Here is a 13,842-nt window from a genome sequence, read left to right as displayed (position 1 = left end):
TGGAAGTTTTCCACGGTGATATGCATGCTATTAATAATTATACAATTCAATAAGAGGTAGTAATAACATTGTCTATTTCTTGATATCCAGAAACAGAAGAATATGTGTATTCAGAAGTTACTCAAGCCTAGCCTCAGTACTTCACTGCCCAATCTTCCCCTTTCTGGACTGGGCAGGGCTTATCATTTCTTCCCATCTTTTTAACAAGTATGAAATCAATCGATCACAATATCATAATTTGTATTCATCTAAAAAGTCTTGTGGATGTGACAAAGAGACCTCAATATCCCCTTACAGAGATGTGATTACTATGATCAACAATATCAGTCCAAACAAACTTAGTTCAGAGTGTCAGGCAGAAGAACATTCTCCACTTGGACAATTACAAGGGTTCCAAAAAAGTTATTTTTCCCAAGAAAAAAAGATAACTTCAAGTACACATTTAGTAGTATGGTAGGGCTAAGCTCAGGAGACTTCTGAGAGAAACCAAAGCAAATTATTTGATCATTGCATGCCTTTATTTCTTTTCTGGCAAATCAAGATAATTTTAAGACTTATTGACATCACAAGACTGCTGGAGAGGAGGTAGGACAATGACTGGAAAAGTTAAAAGTCTTATACATATGAAAGATGAAAGGATTTTTCTAACTTTGAGTGAATAATAGAAATGGGAATTGAATTCACATTCTTTGAATCCTTCCTTATCCAGGATTCTTGCTAGAAGATTTGTACAAGAATAAAGGGAGGTCTCCAAAGCACCTGACAAACCCTGAAAGATGTGCCAGAAAATGTGAGTAGGTGGAGCTGGGAGACTGTGGGATTGAAACGAGGCCATTGAATTTCCATATTATTCAAAGTAAAGAAGTTTTAAAAACTTCCTATTCTGATTATAATCTCCTTCCCAGCAATAAACATATCAATTATTGGAATTCATAAAGGATATAGATATAAAATAGTTCTTATTCTTAGATGGTTTTTTCTATTCCAATAATAATAATAACAATAAATTATTTCCCTCTTTTCCTTTCTGCCAATGCCTTACTATCATATGATCATTACGTCTAAGATTGGTCAATCTTTGGTGCTCAGGAAATATAAAGAGGCACTTGGTATGAGACGGACCTAGACATTCTAACCAGCTTCATTGGGTGAGTGACTGAGAAGGAGAAACTCCTGGAAACATTTGTGCAAGATGAAGGTCCTATTCTTCACTATTGCCTTAAGCCTATTCTCCATCCTCCATGCTGATGAATTTACATTTTCTGAACTTAAACCCCGGAAGGTAAGTCTGCTTTGGGAAATGCTGCCTAATGGAGTGATAAGCGCAAGCAAGAGTATGTCATTTAAAATTGAGTTTCTCCTGGGATATTTTAAACCATGTCTGGAAACTGTAACCTTATAAAGTATAGCAGTTTCAGGACAAGTTTTCATGTCAGATTCAGCCAGAAAATGTTGTATTTAATCTGGTAGTAGTGATAGGAATGTTACTTCAAAAGATAGAAGCCAGGTCAAGGATTTTACTCTTCTCTTGCCTTTATGTTTAGTTATTCTGTCCAGACTAAGGTAGACATAGGGGCTGTCATCCAGTTATTTTTTCCCCATATCAATGGCCATATCAAACACATTATACTCCAAAGGGGAAATGAATCTCCAATGACTCAGAGTCACTGTTTGTGAAAATTAATTTGTAGGATCAATGCCAAATCTTTGCTCTATTTTGGGCCATGAGTTATTTGCTACAACTTTATAGATTTGGATTCTTAAGGCTAGTTTACCCGAACCCACTTATTTCTTCCAAATTTTTTTTCAGCTTAATTGTGCTGCCATTATATCCATGATAATCCCTGGGATAACTGACTTATAGATGAATTTTGTATTAATTCAGGAAAGGTGCAGAGTATCAGGAGATATTTGGGGGGAGGAAGATCTATTATTCTTTTATTTGTTCTTTCTTAAGACTTGGCTACATATCACAATTCTCTCTAGGGCACATACTATGTAAAAGTCATTTCAGTAGACAATAAATTTCCTGAGGAGGAGATTCCTAAGGACATGTCACCTTTGACTATCACCTACATTAAAGACAGAATGATGGCCAGATTTACCATGATGAAGTAAGTAGACTGCCCAGAACTGTCTTATGAGCCTGATTCATCTTTTATCTCTCCTATTCTATGACTTCAACTAGAACTTATTACTTTATGTTCTCTGAGTATCATTCTCTTTAAATCTGACCACATGCAGTAGTTAGAAATGTTCATACATGAATAAGAAGTTTCTATTTTAGCATCAGTGAGCACAATGCTTCCTTCTCATCTATTGACTGACTTCCTAAGTCACTGTTCAATTCTTATTCCCACATGAGTTCAGAACTTTTCTAATTTTCCCAATTCCCTTGTATAACTTTGTCCTATATAATTTGTGACACAAGTCATCACTGGTTATATATCACATTTTATTCATACTATGTAATTCTTTTTCCTTTGGGGCCACTTGTGGTTTGGATTCCTTAGAGAATATTATGTTTTATGATAACTAGTTCTGTAATTTTGCTCAGAAAATGTTTGATATTCAAAAAAATCCACAAAACCATTTTTAATGAGTGGGACCACTAAAGGCAATAGTTGTGATACTAACCTGCTCTCAGGTATTCTCTGTGATTGGTCAATTTGAGATCTGATTCAGGAATCTGGAACTCAAATGACCTTTTGTGACTTTGATGACATCTAAATTTCTAACAGACTTGTCTTTGGGGAAACCATTCATGTATATTCTGCTTTCTAGGATGGATGACAAGTGTGAAGAGGTTATTATGATGTTGGAAAACAGTGATGAACCCAGGAGAGTTGACATGAGTAAGTCACACTTACATATTGCTAAATGGACCCTCTAGGATAAAGTATCCCAATCTGAGGCCTGCTCTTAATTTATTAAGTTCAAGGAAAGGCTGGGACTTGGCATTTCCCTGGAGTTCAGAAGTCCAAAGCCTGGGTTTTCTTGACAACATACAGAGAGTTTGGCTGGGTTTTCTAAGACATGAACCAAACTGTTTGGAGATTTGCCTTCCTGCAGACATAATTGAACAAATTACTGAGATCAAGGGTTGGGTGTGGCAAAGGTAAGTTAGGCATTTACTTTGGGAAAATGCAAGGACGCTTTTTAAAATCTGCCTCTCCCTGTTAAATCTCAGAAGAAACTTAAATTGTGTTACAATTCAATTGAGGTTGCATTTCTCAATGAGAGAGGGACAAATTTCAAATGAATGAGTAAAAAAAAAATTATTAAGTGCTCATTTTGTGCAAAGTACTATGCTAAACTTGGGGCAGGCAAAAAGAAAAGTAAGACAGTACCTGTTCTCAAGGAGCTCATATTCTTCTCTCAACACATAATGAATGGTAAAATCAATATGATTGGTTATAGAACTGAAGCATGGGGAATAATATGATTGGTTGGAAGTTGGGAATGAGGGGCTAGCAACAATCCCTCTTTCCTCCAATGACTAATAATGTTCATTGTTTGGGTCCCCCACAAATGGACCAGACTTTTTTGGATAACTAATCAGATATCCTTGAAGGATATATTGATGATGTATGCATACATACAGATTCACTGGTGTCCATCTATACCTCTCAAGGATAAACGATTTCCTAGAGGCAAGAATAGAATAATGTTTAGAAGGAGAACAGGATTTCTGAACTTAACTCATTACAGACCAACTGAATTTCTGAACTAAGTTCAGAGACAAAGAACCATGACTTAGCCAAGTTATAGAACAACATCAATGAATGGTAAAAAGTATCAATTAAAAGATAATACAGAATCACTGATTGTTTCACTGACTCAAGAATGAATTTCTATGGCTTATAGCATGCCGCCTCTTTGATCTTGGTCAAATTAAATTCTTTGGACTTCAGTTTTCTCATCTGTAAAAAGAAAGATTAGAGACTAGATTTTCTTAAGGTTCCTCTAAATCCAAATCACTAAATCCTGAATTCATTTAATACATAGTAGTCCATAATAATTCCACAAGAAAAATACAAAATGATGTGTTGCATGATGTCCAAGGGGAAGGTCATTTTGCTATGAAGTCATGAAACTATCCTTAGTGATTCCTGGATTATGGTTGCTTTCTGGCCACAGGGTACCTCTGACCAAAATAAGGTTCTCAAGTACTCCTTAGACTCTACTATACAGATATTTTCTAAGAGGATTTAAAATGCTAACAGGGTATCTTCTCAATACTCCTTTATAGACAGATACCTACACTATACCTGTGCCGTAGTAAAAACATCTGAGGAGAATTACTGGATTCTATCCTGTCAAAACAAGTTTCATCAAAGGAGAATGATTGAACTTATGGGTAAGCGATCTGTGATACTGTGAATTGAGAGAAACGTATCTTTCAATAAGTGAGGCAGTTGCTAGAATCTGTCTGTTCAGATTCTCCTTTACATTCTCAAATATAAAATCCCTGAAAATAGTAGGAACAATTGATTTTGCATTTGATACTCATCAAAGTCCAGTGAAATGGATAGTGGACTCTACAAGTCACTTCAAATATTTCTTTAGCTAGGGATTTGATAGTAACACTGCTAACCCATCACATTCTCAGACTGTAAGCATTGAGATAGCTTTTTCTTCATGATTCACTAAGGGGACAGGGAGTATAGTGGATAAAGCACTGGGTTTGGAATCAGAAAAACTCATCTTCCTGAAGTCAAATCCAATCTCAGATACTAGTTTTGTGATCCAAGGTAAATTACTCAATTCTACCTCACTTATTCATCTGTAAAATGAGTTGGGGAAGGAAAAGACAAGTCACTCCAGTATCTTTGACAAGAAAACCCAAAATGGGATCATAAAGAGTCAGATACAACCAAAATGACCATACATACACACACACACACACACACACACACACACACACACACACACACACACACACACACACACACACAGAGATCAGAGTCTTATTTAAACAAAGCAGAAGATGGAGGGTGAGGGTAAACATGTAATGAGTCTTATACTGTATTTCTGGACATTTGAGAGTATTGTTTTAATTCATATTTGGTAGATTTGGATTTTTTTTTCTATATAGCTGAAGGTTTGGGATACATTTGAAATGGAGGTTAAGAAGATTTATTGGAGGGAACTAGTGCTGACTTGTTCAGCCACTACTGAGTTCTCTTCTGATCTTTCATGCTAACAATTAAATTTACTAAGCAGTTAAAATAAGGGACTCTTATAACAGGAAGTGTCTAGCATTAGGAGGCTAATTTTTTTTTCAGATCTCACAATTATCTTTCCTGATCTTTCTCTGCAGGTCCAGATACAAATGAGAACCCAAAAGCCATGCAGGAATTTTACAATTTTATCCACAGAGAAAGATTTGATGAAAACAGAATCATTATCCCCAGACAAATTGGTAATAAAAAGAATTTTAGCTCTTTCTTGCCCTGTCATCTATTCCCTGTGTCCTTATGTCATTTCCTTATTCTTTTTTAATTTTTTAGAATGTTTTACACTAATTTATTAGCAGGTCATCTCTAACCACACAGATTATTGTTCATTTAATGAGTTCTATCACAGGAAATTTTATTGGAAAATGAACTAATATATGTCTTTATTTTTGCAGAGGCCTGTACCCCAGAACGTGTTTAAGGTAGGTGTCCTTTAAAGACTTCCAGAGCATCTTCCAGAAAAATGTAGAAATCTTCAGACTTAAAATGCCATATAGTTCAGAGTTCTGATATTGTTTTCATTGTTTCAAAAAAAATACTGGGAATTTCTGTCCCAGTCTTTAGCACCTTTATATCTTAACAAATGCTTTGGGGCAATTCACTTTATTCTCAGATATTAGAGCATAAGGCCATTGCCCCTTGGGGAGTTCTTTCTGGACCCAGAGAACAACTGGCTAGACTCTATTTCCTTGGAAGAGTATATGACACTGTGGAAAGAGTGATGAACTTGAAGTCAGAAGGCCATGTTTCAAGTTCTGGCTTCAGATATATCTGTTTGATATTGGGAAAGTTATTTTAAGTCTCTGGAGCTTGTCTTTCTATTCTGTAGTATAAATATGTGGAAGGGGAGGACTAGATAATACTAAGGTCTATTCTAGCTCTAAGTCTAGATTGTTCTAAGTCCAATTATCCATTATTGTATTTGAATGCAATGATGAAATTTCTGAATTTTTGCTGTTCTGGAGCTGGGTCTTGCTGGCTCATGTAAAGCTTTTGCTCCTTCCTGAAATCGCAAGTATCATCACTGAATTTCCCTTTTATGTTTTTTAGGAGAAGATGATTCCTTTCAAGTCAAAATTAACATTGTTTAAGAAATTTGAGCCATCTCTTCAGATGACAAGTAATTACCTGCACCTGGATCCAGTGTAACCTCCTCCCTCATCACCTTCACACCACCCTCCAATTTCTAACATTTTATGTGCTACACAAGTGCTACATAAATTTATGAAGCAATCATACTTGGCTAAGTCTCTTTCTTTTAGGTTTTCTAGAGATAGTAAACAAGACATAGGTTACAGCTAAATCAAGTACACATCCCTGAAAGTCCAGGGGCTTTGGAATTCTAAAGATTCACAGGGAACTTATAGCTTCTATAGGGTGTGTTCAAAGGTTACATATATAAGATATTCAGAAAGATATCTTTGGTCAGTTTTTTTTTACTAGTTCTTAAAGTAAGATACAAATCTGGAGAGATAAATTATGATGAAAACTAATAAATTATGGGAAGATGGCAGCATGCTCGCAAGAGCCTGAATCCTTCACAAATGTTTCAGTAAAAATGCACCCAAAACTCTTTAAAGTCAGATAGAAAATTCCTACTCATCCCAGAGCTGCATGGAAATCGGGAATGTAGATAAACTAGAATAGGTAGAAAGACCACTTCAATGGCAATGAGAGAAGGTGCCTAAGTAAAACTCAGCAAGAGTGGTTCCTTGCATCCGTAAGGCAGTAACAGAAAAAACCCTGAGAAGAACTCAGCAAAGGGACAGCCCCAAAGTCAGAAAAAAAATGTTTAAAAAGTCCTACGCTCAGGCCTGTCAGAGAAATGCTTCAGTCACACTGTCTAGGAAAAAAAAAAAGAAAAGAAAGGCCTTAGGAAGATCCTAGTGTTGGAATGGCTTTTAAACTCCATGGTAACTGGGAATAATAATAATTTCAGCATAAAGCAGCACTAGAACTTTGACCACTAAAATAAAAAATATCCTGAGCATCATCTAGGCAGTTCTCTCCTAACCTAGCATCCAGTTTTGCTGGACTTGGGCAGGTAATAAGCTTGAATAATTCCGGAAGAATCTGGGGCCTAGTCTTTACCACAGTACACAGAGTGAAGTAAAGTCTAACTATGAAATCAAGTAGCATAGAAATAAAGTTTGGCCAAACACAAACCTTGGACTGAGGCAGTTGATGTGAGCAAACTAAACAGCAAATTTTATGAAGATATATTTTGGACTGAGAGAGACCCAGGGAAAAAATCCCAAAGAAAAATCTAATCTCAAAAGTTCAAGAAGAATCTCAAAGAAAAATATGTTGGGATATATACACCAAAATATACAAGAGCATCATAAGAGTGACTAGAAGAAATGAAACAAAAAATCCAAAAAGATATAGCTAAGAAGAAAAGAATGGCAAAGAAAATTGAAACTAAAACATATGGTAGAGAGCCTTACCCAAGAATTGAATACCTGAATATTAGCATAGATTATTCAGAAAACAACTAAACAAGACAACAAATATTTTAAAAAACTAACATTGAAAAAGAATGAAGAAAATATAAGGGATATATTATAAAAATATGTGAAACAGGTAAAGGAGAGATGATCTAAGAATTTTCAGTCTATATGAAAATCATGAACAAAAAAGAAACTTGTATGTGATAAATCAATAAATAAAAATGAAATTGTTCAGATCTTAGCACCAGAAATTAAAAAAAAAACATAGTAAGCATTTTCTGAAAGAAAATTACAAAATTGAAAATCTCAGGTAAACCTTAGCCAAGTGTCAGAACTTCTAGGTAAAAAGTACTATAAGCAATCAAAAAGAAAGAGTTCAAACACCAATTAGCCTAGATTGAATAGGAAGGACAAGATAGGTTAAGATAATAGTCATTAGCAAAACAAATTCCCCTGAGTAGAAGATCAAAGAGATTTAAAGGAAAGGAAGAAAGAATAAAATCTGGGAGGAAGGAAAGAATAAAGTAAAGAAAAAAATGACAATAGAGGAAACAGTCAATTTCATTTATAAAGCAGAGTATTAGGAAAACTCTCTCTCTTTTACCACTTTTTTATTTGCAAAGAAGAAAGAGAAAGCAAAGAGAGAAAAAAGTACAAGAGAATTAGACTGTGAGAAATGCACAATTAATTATCATAACCACAAATGTGAATGGTATGATTTCAACTCATAAGAAAAAATGGATTAGAAAACTTAATCCAAAAAAATGTTTATAAGAAACAAAGAGAATCATATACAGTCAAAAATGAGGAAAGAGAGGAAATTCTGTTTTGCTTCAATTGAACTCAAGCAAAGAGATCAGTCATGATTTCAGATAAGGCTACAGTGAATATAGGGAAGGATAAAAAATATGTTTAAATGCACCATTGATGTGAATCAATATAAAACTTCATATATGTATCAAATAATATGGTATTTAAATATTTAAAGGAAAAAAAACTAATTGAATTGTTAGGAGAAAAAGACAGTAAAACTATTTAAATGGGAGATTTCAATGTATCCTTTTCAGATACTAACCAATCTAATCAAATGATAAACAATGAAGAAGATAAAAACCTGGATAGAATTCTTAAAAAATTAGAGATGATGGCTCTCTAGTTATTGCTAGACGGGAACAGAAAAAGGATTTATATATGTATGTGTGTGTGTGTGTGTGTGTGTGTGTATGTATGTATGTATATATATATATATATATATATATATATATATATATATAATTTTCAACCATGAATAGCATATTTACAAAAATTGATCATGTATTGAGACATAAAAATCTGATCAAAAACTCAAAAGTCAGAAATACTAAATATATCACTTAGGATCATAATTCAATAAATGTTACGTTTAACACATGGTTTTTGAAGAAAAGCACATCTGTAGAGTAGACTAAAAAAAAAAAGAATCAGAAATAATGGAATTGATTAATGCAGTATTAGAGAAACCTGAAAAAAAAAACTTTTATTACTTAGGAAATTTTATATATATATATATATATATATATATATATATATATAAAACTAGATTTTTATCCAAATCCAGATTATTTTGCATACTGCTATGCATACCGAAGTTCTGACTTTGAATTAGGAGAAAGAATGCCGCGCAGTACATGATATTGAATACCTGTATATGGGACAGGATTAGTATTAGAGCATATAGTTCCAGATATTCTTCTGGAAGGGAGACAAATAAAAAGACTTTGAAGTTGTGGAAATATAATGAAAGTCAGCTCCTAAAAAGTCCCAGATTTCAATGATATGATAATACATTTATAAAGTCCTAGATCCATCAAAAAATTAATAAACAATAAATTAAATGAACAAATTCTTGAAGTATAAAACAAATAATCAGCATTCCTCTATGTTACCACCAAAATATAACAGAGAGGGAGAGAAAGAAAGAAATTGCATTAAAAAAACACCCAAGACTTCTGTAGGGTTTGGGGGAGTAGAGCAAGGGGTATAGAACTGAGTATAGGTAGAAATAGTCATCTTTGTTTTAGGTCTACTAGATCACCATTCTCCACTTCCCTCTGTTCCTCAATTTTCTAATTGCATACTGTTACAGCATATAGAATGTTGCCACAATATTTCTAGCTGTATTAGATGGTTCAGTGAATAGAGCACTGGACTTGGAGTCAGGAAAACTCATCTTCCTGAGTTCAAATGTGGCCTATTTCCCTCAGTTTCTTCATTTGGAAAAGGAAAGTATAAAGACTCTAGTATTTTTTCCAAGAAAACCTCAAATAGAGTTACAAAGAATCAGATATAACTGAAACCACTCAACAACAAGTCCTAAAAGAACAGTTTTGACTTTTGCTTTCTGAAGCTGTAGGAAGATGAGGGTGAGAAAGGACTTGAGTTTTTGCAAGTCAATATGGGTTAGTTAGTGCAATACTGCCAGAGTAAGGTGGCTGGTTGGGGAGGAATTACAGAATAAGTATAATAGGTCTTAAGAGTTCACCTTCTCTGCTGTTAGTTCATTGGATTCTTACCTTGTTAGAATTATTTGTATCTTAGATTATGGAGACAGTTGAAATTGTTTTTATTTTATGAATATAATTTTTATTCTGGAGAGATTTAAGAGACCAGGAAATTAGAGAGTAGTCAAGTCTTCCATTCTATGGTTTATCCAGAAATAATGCCATTTATTTTTAATGGTACAGTAGGTTGATTATTCGGGATGCTAGGAAAACCATTAATGTTTTAAGGTGCTGATGTTTATTTGTCTTTATGTTGCATAGTTACAAGTTTTAAATTTGGCATAGGTAATTTTTTTACAGGAGACTTTAAAATATTTTGACCCCAAAGAGGAAAACAAAGATGTTTTTGCCTAAGTCTGAGCTATTTTGTGCATTGTTTTATGTGCAGGAGATGTAACTCCAGATTAGGAAAGAGAAAATTGAATGTGACTTGATACTAATTTGTATAAGGAGTTGAATTAGTGCCAGAGCTTCCTTGGGAGATACATGCTTTATTCTATATATTTTCAGGAGGAAGATATGTTTAAAGACTTGGGAAATTCCAGGTACATAGGAGAAACCAGCTTTTCAGTTCAGGCTTGTCTCTCTAGATAATTCAAACTCTTCCCTTGGGTGAGATCAGAGCCTTTCTTTTGATTTGAGATTAAATTTCATCTTATACCCAGCAAAGAAATAATTTCCTATTGGGCATTTTCTAGTATTTTGCAATCTGTATAATTTCTCTGATTTCTGTTACCTTAGGTAAATGAGTTTGCTTACTACCCACTATCTTTTATGGAAGATTTAGTGGGTTAAGCTAGTAAGTATGAGCTAAAAACTAGTACTCAAGAAAGCAGCTTTTGTTTTAAACTCATGAAAATTATACTCTTAGACCAATAATGCATACATATATACATATGTGCATCTATAGTTTTGGGGAGTGGGATGGGTGGAAAATAGAATAATCATTTAGTATTCCTCTTGAACATAGGTGAGAAGAGAAAACAGCTAGGCACAATTCTATTCTAATCTTTCTTAGAAATAGATATTCAGATTCCAGACATATTTTTTCATGCCATTTGCAAGATGAATTTAGACAATCCATAAGGACATACATACCTTACATAAAGATCATACCAAAAACAATTAGAAGAGAGCAGATCATCTCTTTTACAGCTTTGGTTAGTAGGTGAATTTTTAACCAAACAAGGGAGAGAGACATAAACACATGTTATAACAGGTAGTGGATATCAGGGCTTCTTTTTTCCATTTGTAATCTCTTTTCTTGGAGAAATTTTTATGTGATCTGTCAAATCTGAGCTGAGGTATTTCTAATGATATTTGTGCATGCACAGTGAAAAGTGTGTATATTGTATATTTAAAATTAAGACTGCAGTGAAGGTGCATGATGCAACATGGGCAAGGGCTGCTAGAAACAACTCAGATTTATTATGATTTGATTTTTTTATTATAGCTTTTTATTTACAAGATATATGCATAGGTAATTTTTCAGCATTGACAGTTGCAAATCCTTTTTTTCCAACCTTTTCCATCCTTTCCCCCCACCCCTTCCCCCAGATGGCAGGTTGACTAATACATGTTAAATATGTTAAAGTATAAGTTAAATATAATATATGTATACATGTCCAAACAGTTATTTTTCTATACAAAAAGAGTTGGACTTTGAAATAGTATACAATTAGCCTGTGAAGGAAATCAAAAATGCAGATGGATAAAAATAGAGGGATTGGGAATTCTATGTAGTGGTTCATAGTCATCTCCCAGAGTTATGATTTAATTTTGAATGAAATTTTGATCATTTCATTCAGAAACCTTTTGTTGTCAAATTTTTTGTCACTCCCACTAATATGTGACCCCATTTGGTGTTAAGACAGTTTAAGAAGCTTTGTTTTAGATTCCATGAAATTGAAAAGCTTTCACTCTTTAATGCATTTAGAAAAGAAGGAAGTAATTGATGAGGGGGGAATATTCTAAATAGTTTTTTTACATAAGAGTTTGGTATTAAATATATATATATATGTGTGTATATGTATATATATATATTGCATGTATATCATATATATCTACATACATTCACATATCATATATATTTACATATATTCACATATGTATCATATATACATATATACACATATATTCAAAGGCTATTTGGCAATACGGAAGTAGTAAAAAACATGAACAAATAATTCCCTAAACAACTGTAAATTATTAATAATAATGGAGGCAACTAGATAGATTGAGTGCTAAGCCTGGAGTTTGAATGACCTGAGTTCAAATGTGACTTTAGATACTTAACTAGCTGTGTGACCGTAGGCAGGGTTCTTAACCCTGTTTGCCTCAATCCATTAGAGAAGGAAATGCAAAACATTCCAGTATTCTTGCTAAGAAAATCCCAAAGACAATATGGTCCATGAGATCATGAAAAGTTAGACATGACTGAATAATTGAGCAATAACAATTAACAATAATAAGACATAATGTGTCAAATCACCAGTTTAAGTGAAATACACATCAAAATAGCCCTGCAGTTTGGTTGAACTCTTTGAAAACAGGCAAAAGTGGAAAAAATGTAAACAGGAAGGGCTATAGAAAGATAGCCACACTAATGCATTTTTAGTGTGATTTTGGTGATTTTAACCATTCTTGAAAGCAATTTGGAATTATGCAAAGAAGATACCTAAAATATTCATTCTCTTTGATGCAGAGATTCTATTACTAGGTATGTGCTTAGGCAAGTTACTGGAAAAAAAACTGAAAAGAGCCATAAATATCCAAATATTTATTTTATTTTGTGGAAGCAAGGAATTGGAAACAAAGTAGATGTTCATTGATTAGGAAATGGCTAACCAAATTTTCTTATTATGAATGTAGGAGAATATTATTACTGTGCTAAGATGAAGAAATTAGGTTGAGCAGTACTATGCATATGATAAATATAGAGGAACATAGAGAAACTTACATGAACTGATACAAAGTAAAGCAAGCTGAAGTGGAAAAGCATATAAGTTCTAACTATAGTAATATAAGGAAAAATAAACAACCACCAAAAAAGGAGAAAGAAAGAAAGGAACAACAACAAAAAAAAAAAACAGAGGAAGAAGAGAAAAAAGAGCAAAACCAGTGAAATCACTGAGGAAACATTCTGGAGGAAAAAGTATGAAAATAAATACAATTTTCCACTCTTAAAATTTCTGCCTCTGCAGAGGAGTATGGTAAAGTATTTCTCATATTTCTTCTTTGGAGCAGTACTCATTCTTCATAATTTTCCAAATATTAGAGAGATAGAAGATTCACACAGTGTAAAATTGCTTTTATTTTCATACCTTTTCAATATATACATTCTTTTTCTGATTTTTTTTCTCCTCTCACTCTTTTGCAAAGGTGAAGGATCCACCATTGTACAGCACTGCAATATAACATCAGCTTTTAAAATGAATATATTGATTCATTTTGCTGAATTTTTAAAATCTCCCCTTGTTTTTTCTATTTATTTTTTAAAATAATATTTCTTGTTATAAGAAATAGGTTTCTTGTGGTTAATGGGGGAAAGAGAAATCTAGGCAATGTAAAAAACTCAAAAGATATCAACAAAACCTATCAAAATAAATGAAA

The 13,842-nt window shown here is 33.4% G+C and overlaps 1 protein-coding gene across 1 annotated transcript; it reads left to right on the top strand.

Annotated features, from left to right (window-relative positions):
* Positions 1-1,192: 1,192 nt before the first annotated feature.
* On the top strand, positions 1,193-6,436 carry LOC127546848 (late lactation protein-like). Its single transcript, XM_051973778.1, has 7 exons — positions 1,193-1,282; positions 1,987-2,114; positions 2,785-2,855; positions 4,253-4,360; positions 5,324-5,425; positions 5,636-5,662; positions 6,291-6,436. Exons 1-6 carry the CDS (start codon positions 1,193-1,195, stop codon positions 5,659-5,661), a joined length of 525 nt encoding a protein of 174 aa, XP_051829738.1. The 3' UTR covers position 5,662; positions 6,291-6,436.
* Positions 6,437-13,842: the final 7,406 nt, after the last annotated feature.

The sequence above is a fragment of the Antechinus flavipes genome, chromosome 2, assembly GCF_016432865.1.
Source record: "Antechinus flavipes isolate AdamAnt ecotype Samford, QLD, Australia chromosome 2, AdamAnt_v2, whole genome shotgun sequence".
In the NCBI taxonomy this organism is placed as follows: Eukaryota; Metazoa; Chordata; class Mammalia; order Dasyuromorphia; family Dasyuridae; genus Antechinus; species Antechinus flavipes.
This window is presented reverse-complemented; position numbering and strand designations above follow the sequence as displayed.

Excerpts from the sequence above, each read along its gene's own strand:
- LOC127546848 (XM_051973778.1), top strand. The coding sequence starts at position 1,193 with ATGAAGGTCCTATTCTTCACTATTGCCTTAAGCCTATTCTCCATCCTC. Across the intron at positions 4,361-5,323 it reads GAGAATGATTGAACTTATGG|GTCCAGATACAAATGAGAAC; the intron begins GTAAGCGATCTG and ends CTTTCTCTGCAG. Across the intron at positions 5,426-5,635 it reads CATTATCCCCAGACAAATTG|AGGCCTGTACCCCAGAACGT; the intron begins GTAATAAAAAGA and ends TTATTTTTGCAG.